Source organism: Meriones unguiculatus, chromosome 6 (assembly GCF_030254825.1).
Source record: "Meriones unguiculatus strain TT.TT164.6M chromosome 6, Bangor_MerUng_6.1, whole genome shotgun sequence".
Taxonomy (NCBI): Eukaryota; Metazoa; Chordata; class Mammalia; order Rodentia; family Muridae; genus Meriones; species Meriones unguiculatus.
Genome location: NC_083354.1, coordinates 79,407,970 through 79,431,329, shown reverse-complemented (window position 1 = coordinate 79,431,329; position 23,360 = coordinate 79,407,970). Strand labels below are relative to the sequence as shown.

Below are 23,360 nucleotides of genomic sequence, written 5' to 3'. Positions count from 1 at the left end.
TTAAGAAGGTTGAGAAACATCCATCTAACATATTAAATAGTTTCTGGAGTTTACATCTCAAAAAAAGATTTTTTTTTCATAAATATATCTATTAAGAATACAGACAATAGTTTTAAAAGGCTGCTTCTCTGCACACATCTGCAGTGAAGGTTTTCATGGCTGGCGGACTGGTCTTTCAAAATGTGCTGAGCACGGCTTCTTCGGTTTGCTACCAAGAAGGAACGCTTCGTTATTCTTGGGCGTGCAAAGCTCAGGGGTAGAAACGTTTTGTTATGGCTATCAAAATTATAGGTTTCTCTTAGACTGGTACTGTGTAATGTTTGAGGGGATAAAAAGGTTCTTACTTGCAGTCTCACACTATTGCCACCAAACTTAAGTGGCTACTGGGTACCTGAAATGAGGCTTATGGAACAGAATCGATACATGTTCATTTCTTAAATTTTATTTAAGTGATTACATTTGGCCATACTGAAAGGACTTTCAGGTCATCACCATAATATGTGCTACTTCTCTATTTATAGTTTTGCCAAGGTTAAAAATTAATGTGCTAGCGAGTACGTGGATTTTGTAAGTTAAGACATTTTAATTATACAATTTTTAATTATAAATTTTTTTTTGGGATCAGAAAAGCAAATGCATTTCACTTATTTTGTGCAGGCTCAGAGCTTTCGCTGATCTTTTTAAGTTGTTTTATTTACTGGCTTTTTGAAGCTGTTTTTCCGTGGATAGCCCTGGCTGTCCTGGGTCTGGCTCTATAGACCAGGCTGGCCTCAAACCCATACAGCACTCACACCATCTGGGGCTGGGGTGCGGTGTGGTGGTACATGCCTTTAATCCCAGCACTCAGGCAAGGCAGGGAGAGAGGCAGACATCTGTGAGTCTGAGGTCAGCTTGTTCTACAGAGCCAGTTCTAGGACAGCCACAGCTACACAGAGAAATCCTGTCTCCCAAAACTGGGGTGTGGTATGGAGGGCACCAGAAAACACGCGACCTTGACACACAGGAGCAGTATATTAGTACGTCACCTCCGGTGGGTGTCTAGGTGGAGAGTGTTTAGTGAGGGCGCTGGTGCAGCTTCCCTTTCACTGCTGGAAGAAGCAGGGCCATAAATGACATGAAGAGGAAATGAAGACTGGAGCCCACGCCCTCCATATTTGGGGGAGAGGCCAAGTCAAGTAGCACACCATAAACAGCATCCAAAAGAGGGACCCTGGACCTCTGCTGTGCTGAGCTCTTACAGAGCAGCTGAAGGGAGGGGCATGAGTGAGGTCAGAAGACCCTGGCCTTAGCATCTGGGTTAGTGTCACCTCTGTTCTTAGATACCAACAGTCCAGTTTGAAACCTAGTATGGTGACCAGCTGGCTCCTTGACACATGACCTGCAGAGGCAGCTCACTTACCTGAAAGGACCAAGTTATGTGTCTCTGTAACTTTGAAGTGTTAGTGCTTCAAAAACCAATCAAAATATGAAAAGCAAGAAGCCTCAATTAATTATGGCACAGTCTGTACATTGAAAAATATATTCAAAAATTAATTATTTGGGCTTCACCAATATCAACGCAGTGATAGTTTTAAGCCTGTCAAGAATAAAATTAAACATGAAATTAGATTTTGAAATTTTGAGATTTATCTGATGGTACAATAAGGCTTTAAAATTTTTATTATTACTATGTTTTAGGAAATACAAGCATAATTTATAAACAACAGAGCATAAAATGCTAAAATTATCTTTAATGACTTTTAATGACGGCAACTTCATCTTTTAAAAAGTATAGAAAAAAAGTATAGAACAGGATTATGAAACAGATGAGATCAAACCTGAGTAAAAGCCATTTCCCTCCTTAAAACTGTAACATCTCAAGACCAAGAGAGTAAAAACGTATGTTCCCAAACATGGAGTCCAAGTCCTCCTCGTGGTCACCAGGAACCTGAAATGGTGTGTTGGCTTTTACACCCGGGTGCTTACACAGACACACTAGCCACGCCAAGCTTCCATTTTTTCAGGCACACAGCTCATTTGTAGGCCACTGCTGTCTTCCCAGCATTCACTCGTCAGGAAGGGCCCGATTCCTCTTAACTTTAATGTTGGACAATCCAGGTGTTTTGTCCTCTCAGCCGGCCCTCTCAGTGCTGCAAACTAAGTCAGGCCGCATCTGTGTTTCTTCACAGGAATCTTCAGGTCTGTTACTTGCGTGGATACAGTTCCAAACGTACTCCTACGGGCTGGATGGTGGGCTCTTCAGGGAAGCAGACAGGCACAGACTACAGCTAGTAGTAAGAAGGCTGACAGTAACCTAGAATCTTCTAACTTTAGACTGTCATAAATACAGGCACACACACAACTGCCCAAGTTATCACTTATCAACGTCCTGTTCTCCAAGAACTATAGGGGTAAGAGATGTGCTAAATGTGAGAAACTAAGAAAAAACAAAAAAAACCCTTGAGAGTTTCTAGACAACAGACATGAAAATAAAATAAAGAATGGGGAAGCCTAGGAGCAGGCTTGTCAGCTTTCTGAAAGCAATAGCTTCAAAGTGTTCAGATAATTTAGCTACAGACAGAAATCTACACGCAAATTCTGTCTGCATTTGATGAAAATGAAATATAACTAAGCGGATACCACTTATCTATGAAGGTTAGTATGTTTAGTACTCATAACAATACATTCAACCTTCACAGAAATGCTGGCTGTGTCTATAATATTTGCTAAAAAGAATATTATCTGAATCTCACTGAAATATTATCTATGAGTAGATACATTAAGGGCTAGAAGTGATCTGAGGTTTCATGCGCAAAAGCCACCAAGGCCCCAGAAGATAAATGACTTTGGTGTGGGTGACACAGGGAGTTTGGGATAGATGTGCTCAGGGTGGTATGGCCAAAGGCTGCCCGGAGGGGGAAGGGAGATGGAGCGTGATGAAGGCGGTACGGGCTCAGGCTGCATAGGACTACCATACTGGCACTTCTGGACTGTTAATACTGAATGAAGTTTGCTTTCTGTGTCTCGGTGCCTAAAAAGAAATTTCATGACTATTCCTAGGTGTTTACGAGATTTGCCTCTCATTGCAGTAACAACAATTTCTTTCTTTAATAAAAAAGGAGTGTCTTTTACTCAGATGAGATACCTCATAATTATTAATATTAATGTGATAGGGACATTAATAATGTTAAGATTACTTCTGAGGGAAATGACTGGTCCATCAAAATCTTTTCTTTTCTGTAGATTACTGAGTGAGGGGGCTGATTATATATAACACTTCTGAATCATTAGCTGTGTCACAACCCAAGGGGGAGAAAACCCTTAAAGGTCAACTTACATTTTCTTACAATTAACAGAAATAAAACTTACAATTTTGATGAACTCTTCATTTACAACTGCTGTCATTTCTAACAATGTCACACACGCAATGGGACAAGGCCATTTATTTCTGCAGTATTTGCTCTTTCTTTTTAAAGTTTAAAATGAAAAAAAGCTGAAGTTGTGCGCGTTTCATGGAAGCAATGTTGGGGAAGGGGGGAGGTGTAGCTTTTGTGGAATCTGAGCAGAGGCGAGGGTACATTATGGGAGTCGCCAGAGAATGGCAGCATGGGTGCTGGGTAGGGGTAGACTTGGTAAAGCTCTCCAGCACGCAAGGCCAAGTGTACATGTCTGATCTTATGGCCACAAATGGTCCGCAGCTACGTCTCTACTTACCAATTTTAAGATGTGGAAGTGCACCATAGCAAGGTAACTTAGAAACTTCGGTGCTGCTCTATGCTAACACGTCGGTTCTCAATGCTTTTATGGCAGAATGAGTTAATTTGTTGGGATTAGAGAATACTACATGTTAAACCACCCTACACTGATTACCATGAAAATAAAAATGTAAGAAACATTTAAATCTACTAATTTCAATATGTCATTGAAAATGCTTATTCATATACAAATTTCATTATTATACAAAGGCTTTCATGATGCTACCTTTCAATTTAAAAAAGTATAGAATAGAAATCTTAATTAAAAAGTTTTCACAGTGCTGCTAAGATGTAACTGAAGCGAAAGAGGAAATATTAACATTGATTATCTGTGAAGCCAGAAGTTCAGTGTGAAACTCACACCAAAAGCTTTTCAAAAAAATAAACAAATATGAAAACATTTATAAAAACTGCTATAATATTCATACATGCAAGCATCATACACATTAGATATAATAAAAATCAGGTTTAATGAGAATTTTGCTGTTTCCACACAAAAAGTTCTGTTTGAGGTATCGCTGTGAGACATGCCAATATGGCACACTGGTAAATCAACCCAGGGCCTACCCTAATAATTCTGACCAGCACAGAGTCTCCCTGCCAGCTACCCTAATAATCCTGACCAGCACAGAATCTCCCTGCCAGGCCTTCCAGTAAGCCAAAGTATCCCTCTTTAAAAAGGGGATACTTTAATTGTTATAAAAACATGAGGCAAGTACTAAAAACATGCATTTCATAAAACAATGACTTTGTTATAAATACTTTCATTATTATCTTCCTGTAGCTCCTGTTCGTTTAAAAACTTACTAGTTAAGGTCATTAAAGCAGTTTTCTCCTTAATGATATTATTTAAAAAGCCTACATTTTAAAAACAACAGTGAAGAACCTCACTCTCTTCATACCATTACAGAGGACATAAAGCTATTAAGTATCAAGAGCAAGTCACTGCCACCAAAGTAGCTTCATCACAGAGGGCAGACAAGACACAGGAGCTGCTGTGTAGATTGTTTGACTGCAGTAAAGCCATGTGCTAGTTAACTGACTAAGCAACAGCACTAGTCTAACACACAGAGACACAAATAGCCAAAATGGTGTGCTTTGTATATACACATATCTATACTTGAGGCACAGCTGTCAAGTAGGAAGATGGATTTAATACAGACAGGCAGAGAGATAAGGGCCCCAACCTGTGAAAATGTCTTTATGGAAGAGGCTGGGATTTGCCGCGAAGTATAATTATATAGCAATTCCAAGGAAGGTACAATAATTGAAAAAAAAAAAAATTGAATTCTTCCGTTTCCTGAGTGAGGCCAAAGACTCAGTTACTTTTTGGTGAATTCAGAACGGCTAAGGGAAGAGCGCTTTTCCTTTTTTCTCTTCTTCTTTTCCTTTTTGTGGTGTTTTCCTTTTTTTGATTTGTTTTTTTTCTCCTTTTTCTTTTCTTTTCTCTGATACTTTTGTTTCTTCTGTTTCGAAGAGTCCTCTTCGGTGGAGCTGGAGTAAGACCTATGGGCAAGAACACAAAGTGACTGACACTGCAGTTACACTGGAGACTCTGAGTAGGGTCTGAGCTGCCTCAGTTCTTGGGAGAGGAAGGGTACTGAAAAGCAGCTTCCTATTCTCTTTAAACGCAAATTCAAAACTTTTGCTGCTTGGTCACAGAAGCTGATAAAGCTACAGTCTCCATTTTGTTCAACTTGAGTTAATGCGATGGGCTTTCGACTCGCTGAGAATTCCCCATTTTTCTGGGGTTGTCACAGGCTTGCATGCTGGGCTGCCTGCCCTTCAAAATGTTACAGGGGAAACTGAAGCAGAGCTCGCTGACCTCATGCACACAACCCGCGCCTGTAAGTGAAAACTTGTTAGCATATTCTCTTAAGTCACAAAAGGATGCAATTAGGGCTCAATATAAAAAGGATCCTAATTGTTCCTCAGTGTGAATGGGTAAGAGCTGCAAATTAACAAAATAAAAGCACTTTTGTAATGCCTGTGATTTTTCATGATAATGAACTTGATCCTTCTGCTTGCAGAGTGATAGAAATGAACACTTGTATTTCCTTGTAATTTTTATTAGTTTCAGAAAGGGTGTTTTTAAATGAATACAGCATGTAGATGAATGAAGATAATTTATCATTATATTTTTCTAATATTTAAACACAAAATTGAGGGAACACCCATAAAATTGTCTTCCCAGATATAGGCATGCAGGGTGGGGTTAAAGAAACAAACAACCAAGTCACCTTTTTAGATCTCATGTAAAGCACAAACAAAAATATATGTGACAACACAGAAACTGAGTTAATTTAAAATGCAAAAGGCTTCTTAAAAGTTCATTCATACAAGTAACATTATGTGGACTGAGCAAGTTATATTTATATATTTAGGAGTCGATCTATCTCTCTATCTCTTATATTTCTATTTATATAGAAATATAAATATATTTGAAAGTTTTTAAAAGAGAAGTCATGGATTTAAGAAAGACTGGGGAGTGATATATGGTATACGGTTGGTATAGGGCTGGAGGAAAAATATAGGAGAAATTTTATAATTATATCTTAATTAATTTTTTTTTTTTAAAGTTAGCTCAGTAATCTAAATATTGGGACTAAAATCCAAACTCAGAAACTTCAAGACAGACCATAGGCTGCAGGGTGGAGGGTTCCCTGTCTCTAGGAATGGCTTGGGGAGCCCCTGACTCCAAGCTTTCCCTCAACTTCCTTGCTTTTCTCTTGCTAGTCTGTTTATTTGCACACACACAGCATCTTAGAAAGCATTTTCCTTCAGCTTTTTGGTCCTGGATTCTCATCTTTAAGGCAAAACTAGGTTTGGGCATAGCACACTAGTAGGTGGCTATCTGTGCATTCATGAAGATGCTTGGGATTCAGGACCTAAGGCCTGTGAGGCTTGACAGAGACATGTCTGAATATAATTCAGCCAGGTATGAATAATAATGTAGCATAATATAAATAAGCATGCACGTATGCATATATATACACATATACACATGTAAAAATATACATACAAATATATCAGAACATGGAAGACTATATAGCTCTGTGTTTCCTGTAAGCAATCCTGCCTGCTGCTATAGCACAAACAGCAATACACTAGTCAGAAATTGAGCTCTAAGCATCTAGAAGTTCTGTTAAAGGTTATTCAACTCCTAACACCTGAAAGTGAGCTAATGTTTACAAACTCACAAATTTTCTGAAGTATTAAAATATACAAAATCAAGTGCATTATGGAATTAAAGTGGTAACACCAGGTTAAAAAAAAAACAAAAAACAAACTTCTGAGAGAATAAAGTCCAGACCAGACCTAACTATGATGACATGCTCACAAATATGTCTGCTTCTTTTAGTAAGAATAAGACCATCCTCAATAACCAGAGAAGGATTGGCCTCTCACTTCATTTGATCAGTTTCTTTTAAACAGTCGTTAAGTCTTACCAGCAAAATTTAAAAATGGCTAGTTAGGGTTGTGAAAGATCTGAAGAAAGATTGGGCTTACAAAATTCTATCAATAAAGCAATTTCTTAGTCATGGTAATAAAAGGATATAGACATTGAGAATCCAATTTCAAAATGAGCACAAAATAAGGCTTTAGATGTTCATCCAATTAAAATCAGCTCTTGTTATAAGCATAAACTCCAGAACACAAATGTATAAAAGGGAGCAATGCTGACCCTCATCAGGACCTCGATTTGCTCCAGTGAGAAGAGGTAAAGTGACTGAGTGATGAGTTCAGTTCTGACTCCTAATTTCTAATATAGACGTCTATGCTATTTTACTAAACATCTTATTCTCATAAAGAAAACCCTAATAGTAAATGAACTAGACTATGTGAAAAATAAAATTTGTGAGCATTCCTAGATTAATAGCTTATGGTTTTTGTTTTCAACAAGTAAATAACTCATTAAAATGTACCTTTTCCTCTTTTTTTTCAATTTAATTTTCTCCTTGCTCTTTTCCTTTTTCTTCTCCTCTTCTTCATTTATTCCTGTAAGGGAGAAAGTGGTGGAAAAAAACCCACCAAGAAGTCACCATGAGTCTATGTCCTAATATGCAGTTTGTACATGTGTACACATATGTGAATTTTAGTTTACAGTTAGAACGATGAAGACAACAAAAACAGGATTAAGAGGTAAAAGCAAGGACCTCCAAGATGACTTCTTTCATAGATGTTTAATGACAATATAATGGTAATTATTTTCAACTAGGGAACCCCAGAAGATCACATTAGCTCATAAACTATATCTTAACAAATTTCAGAATGAAGTCATATTGGGCACCTTGCTGATAACAATAATACATAGGTAGAAATTAGTATCAAGAGGAAAATTGGAAAACTTAAAAATATGTATAATCAAACAACACATCCTGACCTAGCTTCTGTGTCAAAGAAGAAGAGGAGTCAAAGAAAAGTAGAAATGAAAACACAGCATACAATGGGCTTCAGCAAGAGGAGATGAAGAACAAAGTTTGTGGCATTAAGCTTCAGCTCAGCTGGATTCCTCAGTTAGCTGCTTTTCTTACTTCAAGTGGGAATAATACAGAAATTACTGTTTGAAGCACTCCAAAAACCTAAAACATAATGAGTTTAATCTGTATAAATCCTTATTTTAAATAAGTTAACATTTTACTTCGATATAATAGCTACATAGAGAATGTGAAGTTTGTAAGTGTACAACTTCCTGTTTATCCCATTATAATAACAAAGCTTTAGATACAAGATGGACTATAAAAGGAGAGATGCCTCCTTTATAGTCAACTGCAGCTATTTTTTGTTGTTTGTTTTGTTTTTTTAAAGTAATATAAAAAGTCTTATATTAATCTTTTAATGATTTTTAAAGTTACTTTTACTTATGTGCCTGTATGCCTCATGTGTGCAAGTCCTGTGGAAGCCAGAAGAGGGTGGAGGATCACCTGGAGCACAAGCAATTGTGAGCGTCCTGAGGTGAGAAGTGAACTCAGTTCCCCTGGATCCACAACGCGCTCCTCTTGCTGAGCCCTCTCTCCCACTTAGATAAATCTTGGCAAGAATATCTCCAAAAGCAAAAAGGAAATTCCTAGGGCTTATATATTGGTAGTCTTAGAATTCTTGCTTGTTCATGCCAAGGATTCTTTGTGTATTTAAAATTGCCAGTAAGCTTCTGGTTGTCTAAAATCTCTGATATTTGTCGGTGGGAGCTGACAGTCTGATGTTCATCTTATTCCAGTGTAAATGAGGAAAAAGCAAAATGCCAAGTATGGAATCAGAAGAAGACTTGCCTCCTGGTCTCAGAATTGATATTATATTGGCATATAATTTTATGCCAATGCCTTCCGTCAATGCCTACATTCTTACCTATGCTGCAGCCTTTGTATGCAATAAGAAAGACAACTTTGTGATGAGCACACTTATATAAGTGTGACATGACAAGATGATGAAACAGAGGGGGGAAGGCACTGCTTACTTTTCTCCTGCAGGGCCTGCAGTCTGCTCAGTTCTTCATTCTCTTCATCACTGTCCTCACTACTTGTGCTGCTGACATCCAACACAATGTCCCTTTTGGGGTCTACCCGGAGAAAGTTGCGGCACTCAAATGTCAGATGACCAGCTAAAAAAAGAAAACAAGAAACGAGAGGGAAATCTACATGCATATCTGTGCCCTTTGTTTTGGTGATTCACAGTAGGCAATGGAGTACAAGTTCACTAACAACACCGAAGCTGTAACTTGCATCTTGTTGCTACCTGTTTGGAACATTCCCTTTGCTTTTGTTTGAACACAGTCTTCCAACAGAACTCTTCCCTTATGCACTGGAACTTCTAAGTCAAGAATCACAGTGGGGCACTTGTCATGGATTTGAGAATACCGAATCACTGCCTTTTCTCTTTCTATAACCACAGGTTATTTTACATTATTTAGATTAGGGTAACCAAAAACACACTCTCATACATGAAACTTCATATTTTATTCCTTCCCTGTAGCGTTTCCTCCTTGGCTTGACTACTAACTCATAAGGTTCTATCTTTCATCTCACTAACGTGGTCATGATGCAGAAGCATGAACAAAACTAAAAATACTTCTCTAAAGGCTGCAAAAAAGTAAATACTTAAATCTAATATAATTTTCCCTAAAATTCTTCTAAATAGAAAACTTCAGTTATTGCTCACTGTGATGGTTATCACTAACTTCATGTTGCCAGGCTCGAGGCTCACCTGAAGACAAGCCTCTGGCATGCTTTGAGGGTTTAGATTAGGTTAGTAGAGGTGGAAAGACTCATCCTACACAGTATTCCGTGGGCTGGGTCGTAGACTGAGTGAAAAGGACAAAGCGGGCCGACCAGATGATTCAGCAGGTAAAGCCATTTGCTACTACTGAGCCTAAGGACCTACGTCCATCCCTGGGACCCACATGGTGGAAGAAGAGAACAAACTCCCAAAGTTTTCCTCTGATGTCCAGATGTTGCCACACACATACAAACACAGAGGAGGTGGGGGAGAGGGAGGGAGGGAGAAAGGTACGGAGAGTGTGTGCATTTTAGTGGTTCTATTAAACCTTTATGAAGTTCTGCCTCAGTCCTATCCCTTCCCATTAGAACGCTGGGATTACAGGTGTGAGTCACTGTGCTTGTAGTTTGCATGGTGCTAGGGACTGAACTCACAACTTAGAGGACGCTCGACAAATGCTCTACTGACTGAGCTCTAATATCAGCCCCTATAAGACCATTTTTGTAACAGTAATTTCTTAGTACTGGAAAAATAGATCCTACCTTAATGTAAACTGTACAGTTCATTATTTATACTTAAAAGGTAAAGATTTGGTTGCCAAGTCCTTATTGTTCTTTTCCTTGTAATTGCTATTTTATAGGTTCCCAAAGAGATCATGAGCATTCTTGCTAACTTTCCTAGATGGTTAAGTGAAATTTTCTTAATCCCTGACTGCCAGGTAGGGTAGGAATCTTGGCTTTATGTGACAGGCTCCACTCTAGCCATCCCGCCACTGTCAGGGCCCTGGAGGCCATTCAGTGTGTGACTCACTGCGTGTTCAGCATGCAGTCCTGCTTTAAGACCCTCTGCATCCCAGCACCGCGATGGGTTGCCCTTCCTTATTTGGGGCTGGGTTTCTTGGCTTGGTCCTGCTATTATCACATTCTTTCCCTCCAGTGCTATACACTTGGCCCAGAAAAGAAGGCTTCGACTGTAGCCCAGTTTGCTTAATTGTGACCAGAATTCCTCCTGACCCAATCGTACTTCACCTGTTAGCTTTATACCCAAATGCTTGGCACTGAAGTGAGCTTAGGAGTCCCACAACTGTTATAGCTTCATGTTAATGAAAGTGACATAGCAAATTATTTGTGAAACTACAAATGAAGTTCGGTTTTTGTCTGTTGCTGTTAGTTTTCTTACTGGGTGTGAGTGAAAGATGCTTAGGATATCATTGTATCCCCAACCATTTGTCTTCTCGTGGCTTGTTTTCTATATAGACTCTCAGATGATGCAGAGGAAAGAGTTATTAGACTGTAAGGGGCTGGAGAGTTGACTCAGTGAACAAAGTACTATATATCCTGCAAAAAAAGGTCAGGTTGGCATGGGGCCACTTGTAATCTACCTGGCAGGCAGAGACAGGGCAAGCTGGCTGAGTAGCTGAATCATCAAACTCTGGGTTCAGTGAGACACCCAGTTCAGTACGACACACTCCAAATGTGGGTTGTACCTTCCCATAAGTTGAAAGCCCAGATGGAATAAAAGAGGAAAAAGGATGCCAGCAGTACTTCTCTCTCTACTTCCGGTCTGCAGTTAGGTAGACACACACTGCATTTGCCATCATGTTCTGCCTTACTGCAGAGACAACAGAACAGACCATAATAGCTGGAACCCAGGAAACCATGTGCTAAGGAGAAGCAATCCCTTCCTGTCCTTACATCTGCCATAGTAGCCAGAAGAGAAAAATGCAATGGCTGACAGTTCTGCCAAGAGTGTTTGTCACTCAGGGGGAGAAGAGCAGGCAGCTGAGGCAAGTGACTTCCCACACATTAAGTAAGAACACAGACCCCCATCTTGCATTATCTGCAAAACCACATTCGAAGAGGATCAACGGACATGAAACCCCAAACCACCAAACTTTTAGAAGAAAGTGTACAGGTAAATCTTTGCCATTTTGTATTTGTCATTAGCAACTCTTAGATTTAACACCAAAAGAAAAAAAGAAAAGATAAAATTTAATTTTGTCAAACTTAAAAAAAATCGCAAAGAATATTACCAGGAAAAAGAAAAACAGAATGTGGAAAATACTTATTAAATATAGATGAGATAGGAAGAGTGCAGGGAATCATATGAAAGACGGGGGAGTTCATAAGACCTGGAGAGGATGGGGGCGCCACAAGGACCAAATATATCTGGGCACAGGGATCTTTTCTGAGACTGATTCTCCAATCAAGGACCATGCATAGATATAACCTAGAACTCCTGCTCAGATGTAGCCCATGGCAGCTCAGTCTCCAAGTGGGTGCCCTAGTAAGGGGAATAGGGACTGTCTCTGACATGAACTCAGTGGCTGGCTTTTTGACCCCCCTCCTGCTGAGGGATGAGCAGCCTTGCCAGGCCACAGAGGAGGATAATGCAGTCCTGATGAGACCTGATAAGCTAGGGTTAGATGGAAGGGGAGGAGAACCTCCCCTATCAGTGGACTTAGAGAGGAGCAGGGAGGAGATGAGAGAGGGAGGGTGGGGTTGGGAGGGAAAGAAGCAGAGGCTACAGCTGAGATACAAAGTAAATAACCTGTAATTAATATAAAAAATAAATAAAAAACCAAGTGAATAAACTGTAATTAAAATAAATAAATAAGAAACTTGTTAGATGCTTTGCCATCAAAAAAAAAAAAAAAAGGACATAGATGAGAGTGTGAAGCCTACTCACTGTATGTAAGTAAAACTCAGTAATGCATGACCTTGTCAAAAGAAGGCAAGACAAACAAATCAGAAAAGAAGTACAAATGGGCAAAATGCATACGAGTTCCCAATTACTGGGGAAAAGCAAATCAAAACGACAATGAAATAGAGCCTCACAGCTACTGGGATGGTCTAAACTGCTCAGAACACTTCCCACAGCAAACTTTCTACACAAACGATTAGTTCTTCACTCTCTGGGTACTACCTGGCTACCATACCATTCAATTCATTCCTGAATCTTACTTACTCTTTTTTTTTTCTTTCTTTTTTTTTCTTTGTGTGTGTGTGTGTGTGTGTGGAGGGGGCATGCACCTGCACCAAGGTGTGAAAATGGAGGTCAGAGGGCAAGTCCGCAGAGTTAGCTCCTTCCTTCTACATTTATATGCACTGCAGGGATGGTCAGCTAGTCAGGCTAATGCGGTGATCACGCTACCCACCGGGACAGCCTGCTGGCCCAGTCTGGACACCTTCCAGGCTCAGTGCAGCCCCACAGACTAAGGATTCAGTTTCACAAGGCTCCCCAACTTCAGATGTCAATCAGAAGTCTCGGCTAGTCACACAGACTGGCCAGCTATGAAGTCAGAGTTCCCATAAGCTCCTCATCCCTGGTAATTCACTATCGTGTTCACTGAGTGAAAGGAAGCAGGTAACTTGCCACCTGCACTTTATTTTGATGTACACAGCTCACAAGCAGCTAAGTGGAAGAGATGCACAGAGGAATATCGGGGTGTGTCTGTGGGGGTGACTCATTCTGGGTGTGCCGTCTCCTCAGAACCCCAGTATATTTAGCAACTCAAAACGCTCTAAGAACCCTGTAGTTTAGGGTTGTCTATGGATTTCCATCATAAATGGGCACGGCTAATTAAATCATTGACCACCAGAGACTGAAGTCACCAGTATGAATTCTTGCTCCCTTTCTTGGAGGACTGGCTTTAACCTTCCAAACCTGTGTGGTCCTCTGGCAATCAGTGTCCATGCTGAATGCACAGAGTCATAAGAAGAAACTCAAGTTTGGCTGGAAAATATTTGTTACAGGTAACAAAAGACACCCTATTAGCTCTTTCACTTGGGAAATTCAAGGGTTTTTACCCGATCTGTAGCTGGAAGTAGGTAAATTGATCAAATATTCTTATTATCACTCATCTATAAATTCTATCAAATTGGAAAAGTAATAAATGCTGGTGAGGATATGGGAAAATGAGAAGCCTTATTTATTACTAGTAGGAATACAAAGTAGCCAGTAAAGAAAAGTTAGGTGGCTTCTCAAAGTCCTGCAGACAAATCAACAATCCCACTCCTAAGAGTATTCTTACAGGAATGAAAATCAGGGCCCCAACAATGTTCACTGTAGTATTATTTGTAATGCCAAGAGATAGAGACAACTGAGTACCTGCCTCAGGAGGATAAAGGAAGTGTAGTATACTCAGACAATGCAACGGCATTTTGCCGTAAGAAATAATGTCAACGTGTGTACGCTGTACAGCATGGCTTAACTCAGAAACACGCCAGGGAAAAAGCCAGACACCAGGACAGTGTATAGCTCCTCCAGTCAGAACTACGTAGAAAAGCAGACATTACCAAAGGCTAAAGAAAGGAGGGAGCAGAGTTTCTGCTTCAGATGGAGTTTCTATTCCAAAACAATTCAGAACAGAAAGTGGAGATGACTGTCCAGAACTATGAAGGTTATTAAACCTCAGAATAATACACTAAAATAAGATTTTACGTCTGATATGGTTTGAATCAAGTGTTTGAATGCTTGACCCATAGGGAGTGGCCCTATTAGGAGGTGTGGCCCTGTTGGAGTAGGTATGGAGAATGTGTGTCACTGTGGGGGTGGGCTTTGAGGTTTCAGAAGCTCAAGTCAGTTGTGTCCTTCTGCTGTCTGCTTATCAAGGGATAGAACTGGCTCTCAGCTCTTTCTCCAGCACCATGTCTACCTAAATGCTATCATGCTTCTCACCATGATGATAACAGACTAAACCTCTGAACCCCATTACCACCTCCTGAGTCAACTACAAATCCTGGGAAGGGCTCAGGAGCTACACACAGAGCTGCTGATGTCAGGATGCCAAGTCATCCTTCCCTGAGGAAGCAAGGGCCCAAGAAAGCAATCCCAGTAGACAGAACGCTGCTTTTCAGCACACTTACGGTAGCCACATTTTCTGCAGCCTGCTCTGACATTGTCCTTGTTGCAACCTGAAATAAAATTGGAGAACATTTGGGGAAATATATGTAAGTGAAAATAAAGACTTTATCATAGGATGAAAAGCTAAGATAATCATTTGTACTAACATTTCCTGGAAAAACAAAAAACAAAAACCTCTCATCTTAGCAACACCACTCAATTATTTTGATGAACAATCAACTCATTGAAAGTGAATTTACCCAGATTCAACAGGAACACAGCATTATAGTTGAGAGCTTTAAACATTTTAGGAGCCTCACACATAGGGAAAGAAATTCTAGAAGATGGCCTAATGCTGAAATGTAACTAATTTCCCGTGTGTGTGTGTGTGTGTGTGCAAGCATTAAGGTGTAACAAATATTTTTCTGTTTTTCAGTAGAAAGAAATAATTCCACCTTTCTCAAAGAAACTGAAGAAATTCCATACATAAAATTCACTGTAATTGTTAGGTGAAATAAAAAAAATTACTTAAATTCACGACTTGAACGTTGAGAAGTGAAAACAAAGTAATCATATATCTAATTCTGATAAAAGTTTACAACTATTCACAATATTTCTGTGTAGTCAGTATACATAGATGGTGTTGCCACAGCAAAACAGGACTCACTGTGGAACAAAACTGGATTAACCTGATCTAAGGCTTCTCCATCATGAATATAACTGTATGTTGACAAAAAACCTCAGAGAATATGGGTCAGTATTAAGTTTGTTTCCATAGAAACCACAGATGTTGAATAAACTGCTTCATGCACCAGTATTACTTCTGCAACAGACTAACAGTAAGAGGCAGATGTGAAACCATTTCACCTCAGCCTGGGCTAGACTTGAACTCATTATATAGCATGAGACACTGATGTGAACTCATTCTTCAAGTGTTTCATATTTTTAGAATGAATAAAACATGACATTTCTCTCAGGCTATCTTCTTTAACAAAAACAAAACTTTTTATGACAGAGAAATGCCCAGACCTTCCTACAAGCTTCTTCCTCACTAGCCTTTGGCTAAACTAAGATCTCAGCTTCATTTGTGATTATTTGCAAGATTATCTGGCCAATGAAAAGTTTCTATATGGGCCTATTAGGCCACAGCAAATGATACTACAGACCTGAAAAACAGTGATACAATCATAGCTCATTCTGTTATCAAGATCTGGCTAATCATCTGTAATCTCAACATTTGGGAGGCTTAGGCAGGAGGATCATGAGTTCAAGTCTAGTCTGGGCTACATAGTGAGTTTGAGGCCAGTTTGGATGACATGAGACCCTATTTGGAGGTTGGGGTGGGGAGTCCATTTTTCCAAGGCACTGATTACAGTGGCAGGATGTTCAGTTGGCTTTGCTTCACCTTTTATGTTTTCTGAGCATTGCTAGCAGGGGTTAGATTCAATAAATCCCTTGGCCTCTTTGTTTTGCCATTTAATCATTAGTTTCTGTTGTCTGGACAGTAACTGTTGCTGGTGTAATGGTACTCCAAAATCTTTGTCAAACTGATCAGCAAAGCCACTTGGTGAGGTCCCTTCCCTGGGCAGAGATCCACTTGCCCTCCCATTTGCAGCTCCTTGATGTTCTTGGTTTATTTATCACTAACCAGCTTGGGCTGGTCGGTGATGCCTGCCCACTTCAAGTTTTCCTTTGTAACCAGCCTACAATCGAAAGGTCACTTTAGAAGCACATAATAAGACCACGTTGTGTGTGTGTTTTGGGGATGGGGGTGAGTAGAGGGCTGCACAAAAACCTCCAGAAGCAAACTCAGATTACACTTGAGAGGTTGTGAAACAATATTTGTAACTTGCAGAAAGGACTGTGGAAACTCTGTACATCCTGAGGAAAGGACCAACGGCCGCTGGGGAAAAACCAGAAGGGAGCAAAGAGTGGGCCAGAAAGTGTATGGAAAGAGAAACAGGAATGGCTCTGAAACATGTAGAAGACGTGTACTTTTCATTATATGTGAAATGCCTGTTAGAAACAGTGCCAGGATTCTGTTTCACTTCTCAGAGAAGCACAGGCTGAAAAGCTTGAAGAGACCATTGAGTGGAGCTTATGCTGGAAAGGTGAGTGGGGAACAAATCAGCATTGTACCAAGTCACACACAAGGCCTTAATCCAGCACCGTTATGCCTGGGAACTTCTACAGTTTACCTGCACACATACAAACCAACTATGTATAAAGTTAACTGAAGCAACATACCTTGTAACTTTAAAAATATAAGTAGGAAAATAATACATAAATTATGGTATGAAGGAATGAGGCCAGTGTTTTGTGAAATGGAACAATCCCTAACATAGAGGAAGAAGAAAAGAGGCAATGGCAGAACTGTTTGGGATGTTGCATTTATATAGCAAGGAAACTGAACTTTACTTCAGTTATCTATTTCTTTTTTTCTATAGTCTATCAAACACACAGATTCTTTAAACTGCACATTTTTTATTTACAGGGCTTTTAGTATATGTAAATTATATTTTAGTAAAGCAGTTGGCATAGAAAAAAGCAACAGCAAGAAGCAAAAGAGAAAAGAAAAGGATCAGAGAAGAATGAAGCTGAGGCAGGAGGATTATGAGCTGTGGGGGTTACACAGTGGAGACAGTGTTTCAAAGGGTAAAACAGAAAAGGCTAAAGAAAAAGAGAAAAACCAAAGAGATTCTCTTGGTTGCTCTCTCAAAACAGAGAAAACGTCAGATTTGATATAAATGCACTTACTTAGAAGCTACATTGTCTGATTCCCAAGCCAAAAATTAATTAATTCTAAGAGGATTTGTAGACCTGGCTGGTCTATGATTTACTATGTTGGCGAGTCTGACTTCAAATTTATAGTGCTGTTCACGTCTCTGGCTCCCCTGTGCAGAGGTTCTACCCACATATACCACACTAGACTCAAAGTCAACATCTGGCCACTGAAAACAGTAACTGTCAGCTTCCAGCTCCAGGAGATGACAGTCTGGCCTCAGCATAGGTTGGACATTCATTCTTCCTCAGAAACCTTGTTTCTACTTGCCAGAAGCTACTAATTTCATATCTACTACTACTGCCCCTCAATCACCACAAAGGGCACCTAATTCTCTATTAACTTCAACAAGCCTCCCTCCAGCAGGTCAGGGCCCCACACTCGATCCCAGGCTACAGCTAACCTGCCTGCCTCCCCCCTGGAATACAACCCCTTATAACTGGCAGGACTCTCCCACCATTTTTGCTGCCTTTTGTTCTTCCATATCCCTGGCAATTGCCAGTCTGCTTCAGTCCCCACCTTTTCTCTTTCCCCTGGAAACACAGCAGTGGCAGACTCCTCCAGATGCCTCTGGCTATTCTCCCTCTCTCATCATCAATAAAAACCTCCCCCCTTGATCATGGGGCAGCTGTTTAGGTGGTTTCTTTGTCGTCACAGCAATGAGTAGAACTCAGTTTCCTAGTTTTACTGTTTGCCTTGTACTCTGAAGATGTCATCATTTAACTTCAACAGTAAGTAGTGTAAGCGGCTGAGCTGTGTCTGTGTCACTTAGCAACAGGGTGACATCTTTTCACTTTTAATTTGATTAGATTCAGTAAGAGTGGGTTGGATTCCTTTTTGTTTTGCTACAGATTTTCCATTTGGTCATCTTATAACATTTAAGTTAACATACTTCAGGGCTTCAGTAAAATATTAATTTATTGCATTTTCTTTTTTTTTTTTAACCTCAAAAAGTAGGGATATTTAATATAGGAGTGCTACTGTCTGTATAAAACATAAAGCTGAATGAGAAAATAAAACTCCAAGTGTTTAAGCCTTTCCACTGGTTTATATTCCTAGCTGTAGGTATACTGTTCTTTGGGAGCTCACATGAGGTAATGAAACTCAAATAGAAAAAAAAAGAAAAAAAAAAAAACCAAAACAAACAATCAGAAATTAGAATTTCCTCATAAATTTAAAAAGCAGGCTAAATGAATTTCTTGAAAGAGCAGAGGTCCTACTATTTAGTTTAAAATATCTTCTTAATCATTTGACCCCAAGACAGGGATGAAAGTAATCCAGTCATAGTCCCTTAAACTACTGACATGAAATAGCTAACTTAAGTAAATGCATAAAATGCTTCCTTCTTTCGCCTCACAAAATAACCTATGAAGAAAAAGCAAAGCTGGGTATGGTGACACTCTGGTAACCACAGCGACTGCAGCTGGAGGCCTTTAGCTTGAGGCCAGCCTACTGTATTGTGAGTTTCAGGCAGATCTGAGCTACACTTAGCAAGGAGTTATAGGGACAGGTTAGAGAAATCTCAAAGTCTCCTTCAAAAACATGTTGCAACTGTTTCCAACTAAGAACACCTTGTGGTTTTTCCCAACCCTAAGATCCATAACGTCTGTCTTCACTCTACCCCAAATCAATGGGAGCTTAAGTGGGGAGCCCTGGTACCCGTAAGTCCTAGATATGTCACCAAAAGTTGTTGACATGGGATAATAAGTTTCATCTCTTGTCTACTGAAACAGAATCAAGTCTGCCAGCACTGGACTGGACTTGTCATAAACGGACTACAGATCCTGTATATGGGTGTAGCTGTGAATTGGTATTAGAAAAGCCATGAAAATAAAGTCTCTCGCTACAAGAAGCTACATCATACTAGGTTACCCTACCCGTAGTTGTAATGCATGACAGACTGTGCTGGGCAACATGAAAAAACAACATACAGTTTTGCTACTAACATAAAAAGTGCGGGCAGCTGAAAATCTGAGGCACGTGTGGACTATAAGGAAGGAATGACAGTAACAAAGGTGCACAGCACAGGTAGAAAAACACAGGAGAGGTAGGAAAAGAGCCACGCCAGTTATTTTTACATCTTTGGAGAATACATAAGGAGGACAGGAAAAGGCAGAAAAGAATTGGTCATTCTCAGGAATACACATTTCATTCTTGTAGAGAAAGGAACTTTAATATTCTAGAAGCTGAAGAAAGACAAGGAAACAGCCATTGAAAAGTTAAGTGGCTTAAAGAGAATTACAAAATCCACAGATAACTGGATTCCCTGCCCCCTCTGCCAGGAATGATAGATTCAGACATGATTTAGGAACATTATTTCAGCAACCATGTGAGAGAGAAATGAAGTTACCTAGAGCATGTTTGAGGAATGAGGACAGTTGGCTGTGGTGTGAGCTACATTTTCATTATTACGTAGACGCTTCAGCAATGTGCTCAAGGGATGTGAGAATGAGACGTTAACTTAGCCATTGTCCTCCTTTACCCTGGCTGTACAGACTTCACTGAGAGACATAAAAAGGTAAGCTTCTGTGCCACCATCATCAGTAACACACATTGCCACTTGTGCCAGGTCAACTCCTGATGGAGAACAGTGACTTAGAACAAAACTTCAACAACCGAGCTAATCAGAACAACTGTGAGGGGAGGGAAAAAAATGTTCCAAAGTAAACTTCGCTGAATCCTATACTCAATGTTATTTGTCAAGTAACTAAGTGTCTTAAGATTTTTCTAAGGTCTTCAGTATCTCATTGTTACCTACATAATGGCTTACGCTAGCATACAATGCTGAGGAACAGCAGTGGAAGCACGTGACCATTGAAACAGACAAGGCTGGTAGTTTGTGAAAAGCAGCCTCATTACTCCATAGTTATACCTTATAATAACTTGGAGCACAATCACCCCAAGCTGAATCCATCAACCTAAAATAAAGGAGCATGACACAATGCTTGTCCTTCTTGATGATCTCCTCAATGGAGCCCTATTTTCCTTCCATGCAGGGCCTGGATCGATCATCCAAGAAATTATCTTAATACTTTCTGGGACTGTATTTTCTAAAGCAGTTGCATTGTGCAGTCATGCCACCTGTCATGCCTATTATCTTGATTTTTGGTGGGTTTAAGCAGTTTATGTAAGTCGTCCCATCTAGCTTAATGACACAATTTATTATCATGCTCTGAGGCATTATTTTGAATTGAAAGGTTAACATATTTTTTTAACACTGGTCTCAAATTTAAGAGCATCTCAAACAAAGCTAGAAGAAAAGTCGCTTTTGTCCCTTTTCTTAAGTAACACATTTTCATTCCTGAAGTTTTACAGTGTGTCTCCCGGTGCGTTTATACTGCATGGACACTCGGAAAGCCTGCTCAAAGAATGAGCAGGGTTGGTAGGGACAATGCTGGGTGCAGCTGTGACGCAGTGGTCACCAAAGCCTCTCCGAATGCTCAGGCAAGCTATGAGCATATCCCCATAAATGCTATTATTCCCTCGGCTCCAGATCTTGCCTTCAGACATCATCCACTGTGTCTACACAGTCCCTCCTGCCTTATGCCTTGATTCCTATAGTATGTGTTGTTTTTGACTCTGACTTCTTGCCTAATATCCCTGTATTCTCATGCTGACTATTCGTTATTTCCATTCCTGTGTGAGACTAACTTCAACACAAGCTCCAAACTGACCTCGTGGCTATCTCTCTGAACTCTGCTCTTGACAGGTGTCTTCCCAGTTATGAGGCCTCCCCAATTAGCTAACATCAAGAACCAGGTGAATCTCATTTTCTCATTACCACACCAAAGCAAACTTCCATTCTTAGTGATCCTACCACCTAAAATACACCTCCAGCTTAGCTGCTTCTTTCTTAGTGTGACTGCATCCTCAATGGTGTCATAACTCACCAGAATCACCCTTCATCACCAACTAACTTCATCACCAAATTAACTAACTCTCCTCTAGGCTACTGTATCCTAAAGTGTAATCTTCTTAAAACCTTTAAGTGGTTTCCCACCATCTATTAACTTCCTAACAGTTTGTGTTGGCTTATAAGGTCCCTCAATCAAAGGGAATCTCCTCATGGAAAATACATTCACATGCATGGTGGCTTTGGAAGAGAAAGGGTGACCTTTCTTAGATCTTGAAATAGTCAAGTTACTTGATTTCTCAGTCTATCAAGTGGGAATATCAACAGCTATCTCACAGCAGTGGCCCTTAAAGTAAGAAAAAAAAAATACAATGTTTGACATAGTATCAGATACATGGGTTACATAGTAAATGTTAGCTAATGTGATTATCTCTTTAGTTAATGTCTCATTTCCATCACATTAGCGTAATGAATGTTAGCCATAGTAGGCAACTTTCATTTCCTTTTCTACTTCCTCTCCCTGCAGGCTCCCTTCCCTCTCACACTCTCTATTCCCTGCTAGGTATCCTTACTATTTTGCTGCATTAGCTTCACTTTCTGTAATTTCCCCCCTCTCCCTGCTGAGTTCTAAGGGAGCAAGAGTGTCTATCATGCTCCACTGCAACACACTTAATAAAGAGTGTACAGTCACCTCTCTTCTCATAGCTCCAGATGAACTCCTCTGCAAACTGCGGAGGTTAGGAAAGCAATGCCCCTACCCTTCAACAGCCATCTCTAGAATAAAGTTCAGAAAAGGCTGCCACAGAACAAAAGACAGGAATCAAACAGTAGCGGGAAGGGCAATTTTAAGCAAAGTTGGGGCTTCAAAAACATTTTAGGGTCTTTTCTACAGTACTGTGACATGTGAATCTTCAAGAGGGGAGGCGTAATATATATCTTAAAAACTCTTGCCTAAAAATAGGGTTCTGCAGAAACACATCCTGATCAAGCCAGCGGGTTTGGGTAAGTTCTTGCAGCTCCAAGAACTCCCCAGAAAGCTGGAGCAGCAGACAAAAACATCCCCGGAGCAGCCTGCCGCTTTTAGGTTAGAAACCTATCAACACAAACGTGAAACCTAGAATCTTACGACTCTTTTACAGGTAGGGAAACTGGGACTCAAAATGGTACAGCAACCGGCTTACAGCCACAACTACAGGTAGGAAGAGCTGGAACAAACTCCCAGATGCGCTTTTCGACTTGACTTTCAGTACAATGTGTATGGCTACCTGGGTCCGCCAAATGTTCAAATTTCGGATTTTATTTTGAAACCCCAAGATGTTACCGTCAGTCTTCTGGGCAACTTGTCCCCTTAGGCCTACAGTCCACTGCTCCCAAGTCCTCTGTCCCTCCTATAACAACACTTTCCCTGTAATCCTGTGTAGTTTGGGCTTGCCTGAGAACGATGGGAAAACGACCTCTCTTCCTCTGTCCTTCCCCTCCTTAGATCTGTAGTGTGAACTTTTTCATGTAAACCAACCAACTCTAAATTTTTAGGCCTTTGCCCGAGTCCGGGAGGTCCCCCGGCCACCCCGCACCCTGCACTCCCCTGCTAGCCCTATGCCTCTGGAGTGAGAGGGGCCCTGCCGTTGATCTTCACCTGGGACTGCCATGGCGCAGCAGAGTGGGGTCGCCGGAGTCCTAGGCTTTCGAGATCCTGTAGCGTTCAAGTCCGTTGCGAAGACAACGCACAATCAGAGCGATCTCTCCCACTTAGCCCACAACAACTTCACTCGGCCGGGGAAGGCCGGATGCACTTCCAGGGTTGACGGAACTAAGGCGCTGCGGATGCAGTTTCCAGGGGAGTACTACGGAGGAGCACGTGGTCGGTACCATTCCGGCCGGCTTCGGGAGGTGAGTACAGTCTGCGAACACCCGACCTGGATGCAGCACTGGG

At 40.5% G+C, this 23,360-nt stretch overlaps 1 protein-coding gene across 2 annotated transcripts; it reads right to left on the bottom strand.

Annotated features, from left to right (window-relative positions):
• Positions 1-1,710: 1,710 nt before the first annotated feature.
• Srek1ip1 (SREK1 interacting protein 1) lies at positions 1,711-23,252 on the bottom strand. Of its 2 annotated transcripts, XM_021658257.2 has the most exons (5): positions 23,064-23,251; positions 14,816-14,863; positions 9,190-9,333; positions 7,661-7,733; positions 1,711-5,240 (listed from the first exon to the last, which is right to left on the bottom strand). In XM_021658257.2, the coding sequence occupies exons 1-5, from the start codon at positions 23,074-23,076 to the stop codon at positions 5,057-5,059; spliced, it is 462 nt and encodes a 153-aa protein (XP_021513932.1). In that variant the 5' UTR covers positions 23,077-23,251; the 3' UTR covers positions 1,711-5,056. The 2 variants fall into 2 exon arrangements, with proteins under 2 accessions (XP_021513932.1, XP_060241671.1); XM_060385688.1 differs by lacking the exon at positions 14,816-14,863 and having other exon boundaries at positions 23,064-23,252.
• Positions 23,253-23,360: the final 108 nt, after the last annotated feature.

What these genes read in the sequence shown, in the direction of transcription:
- Srek1ip1 (XM_021658257.2), bottom strand. An exon ending in GCAGGCCCTGCAGGAGAAAA is followed by an intron (nt 7,734 to 9,189) that starts GTAAGCAGTGCC and finishes TCTCCCTTACAG; the next exon opens with GAATAAATGAAGAAGAGGAG. An exon ending in TTGAAAAAAAAGAGGAAAAG is followed by an intron (nt 5,241 to 7,660) that starts GTACATTTTAAT and finishes TCTTGCCCATAG; the next exon opens with GTCTTACTCCAGCTCCACCG.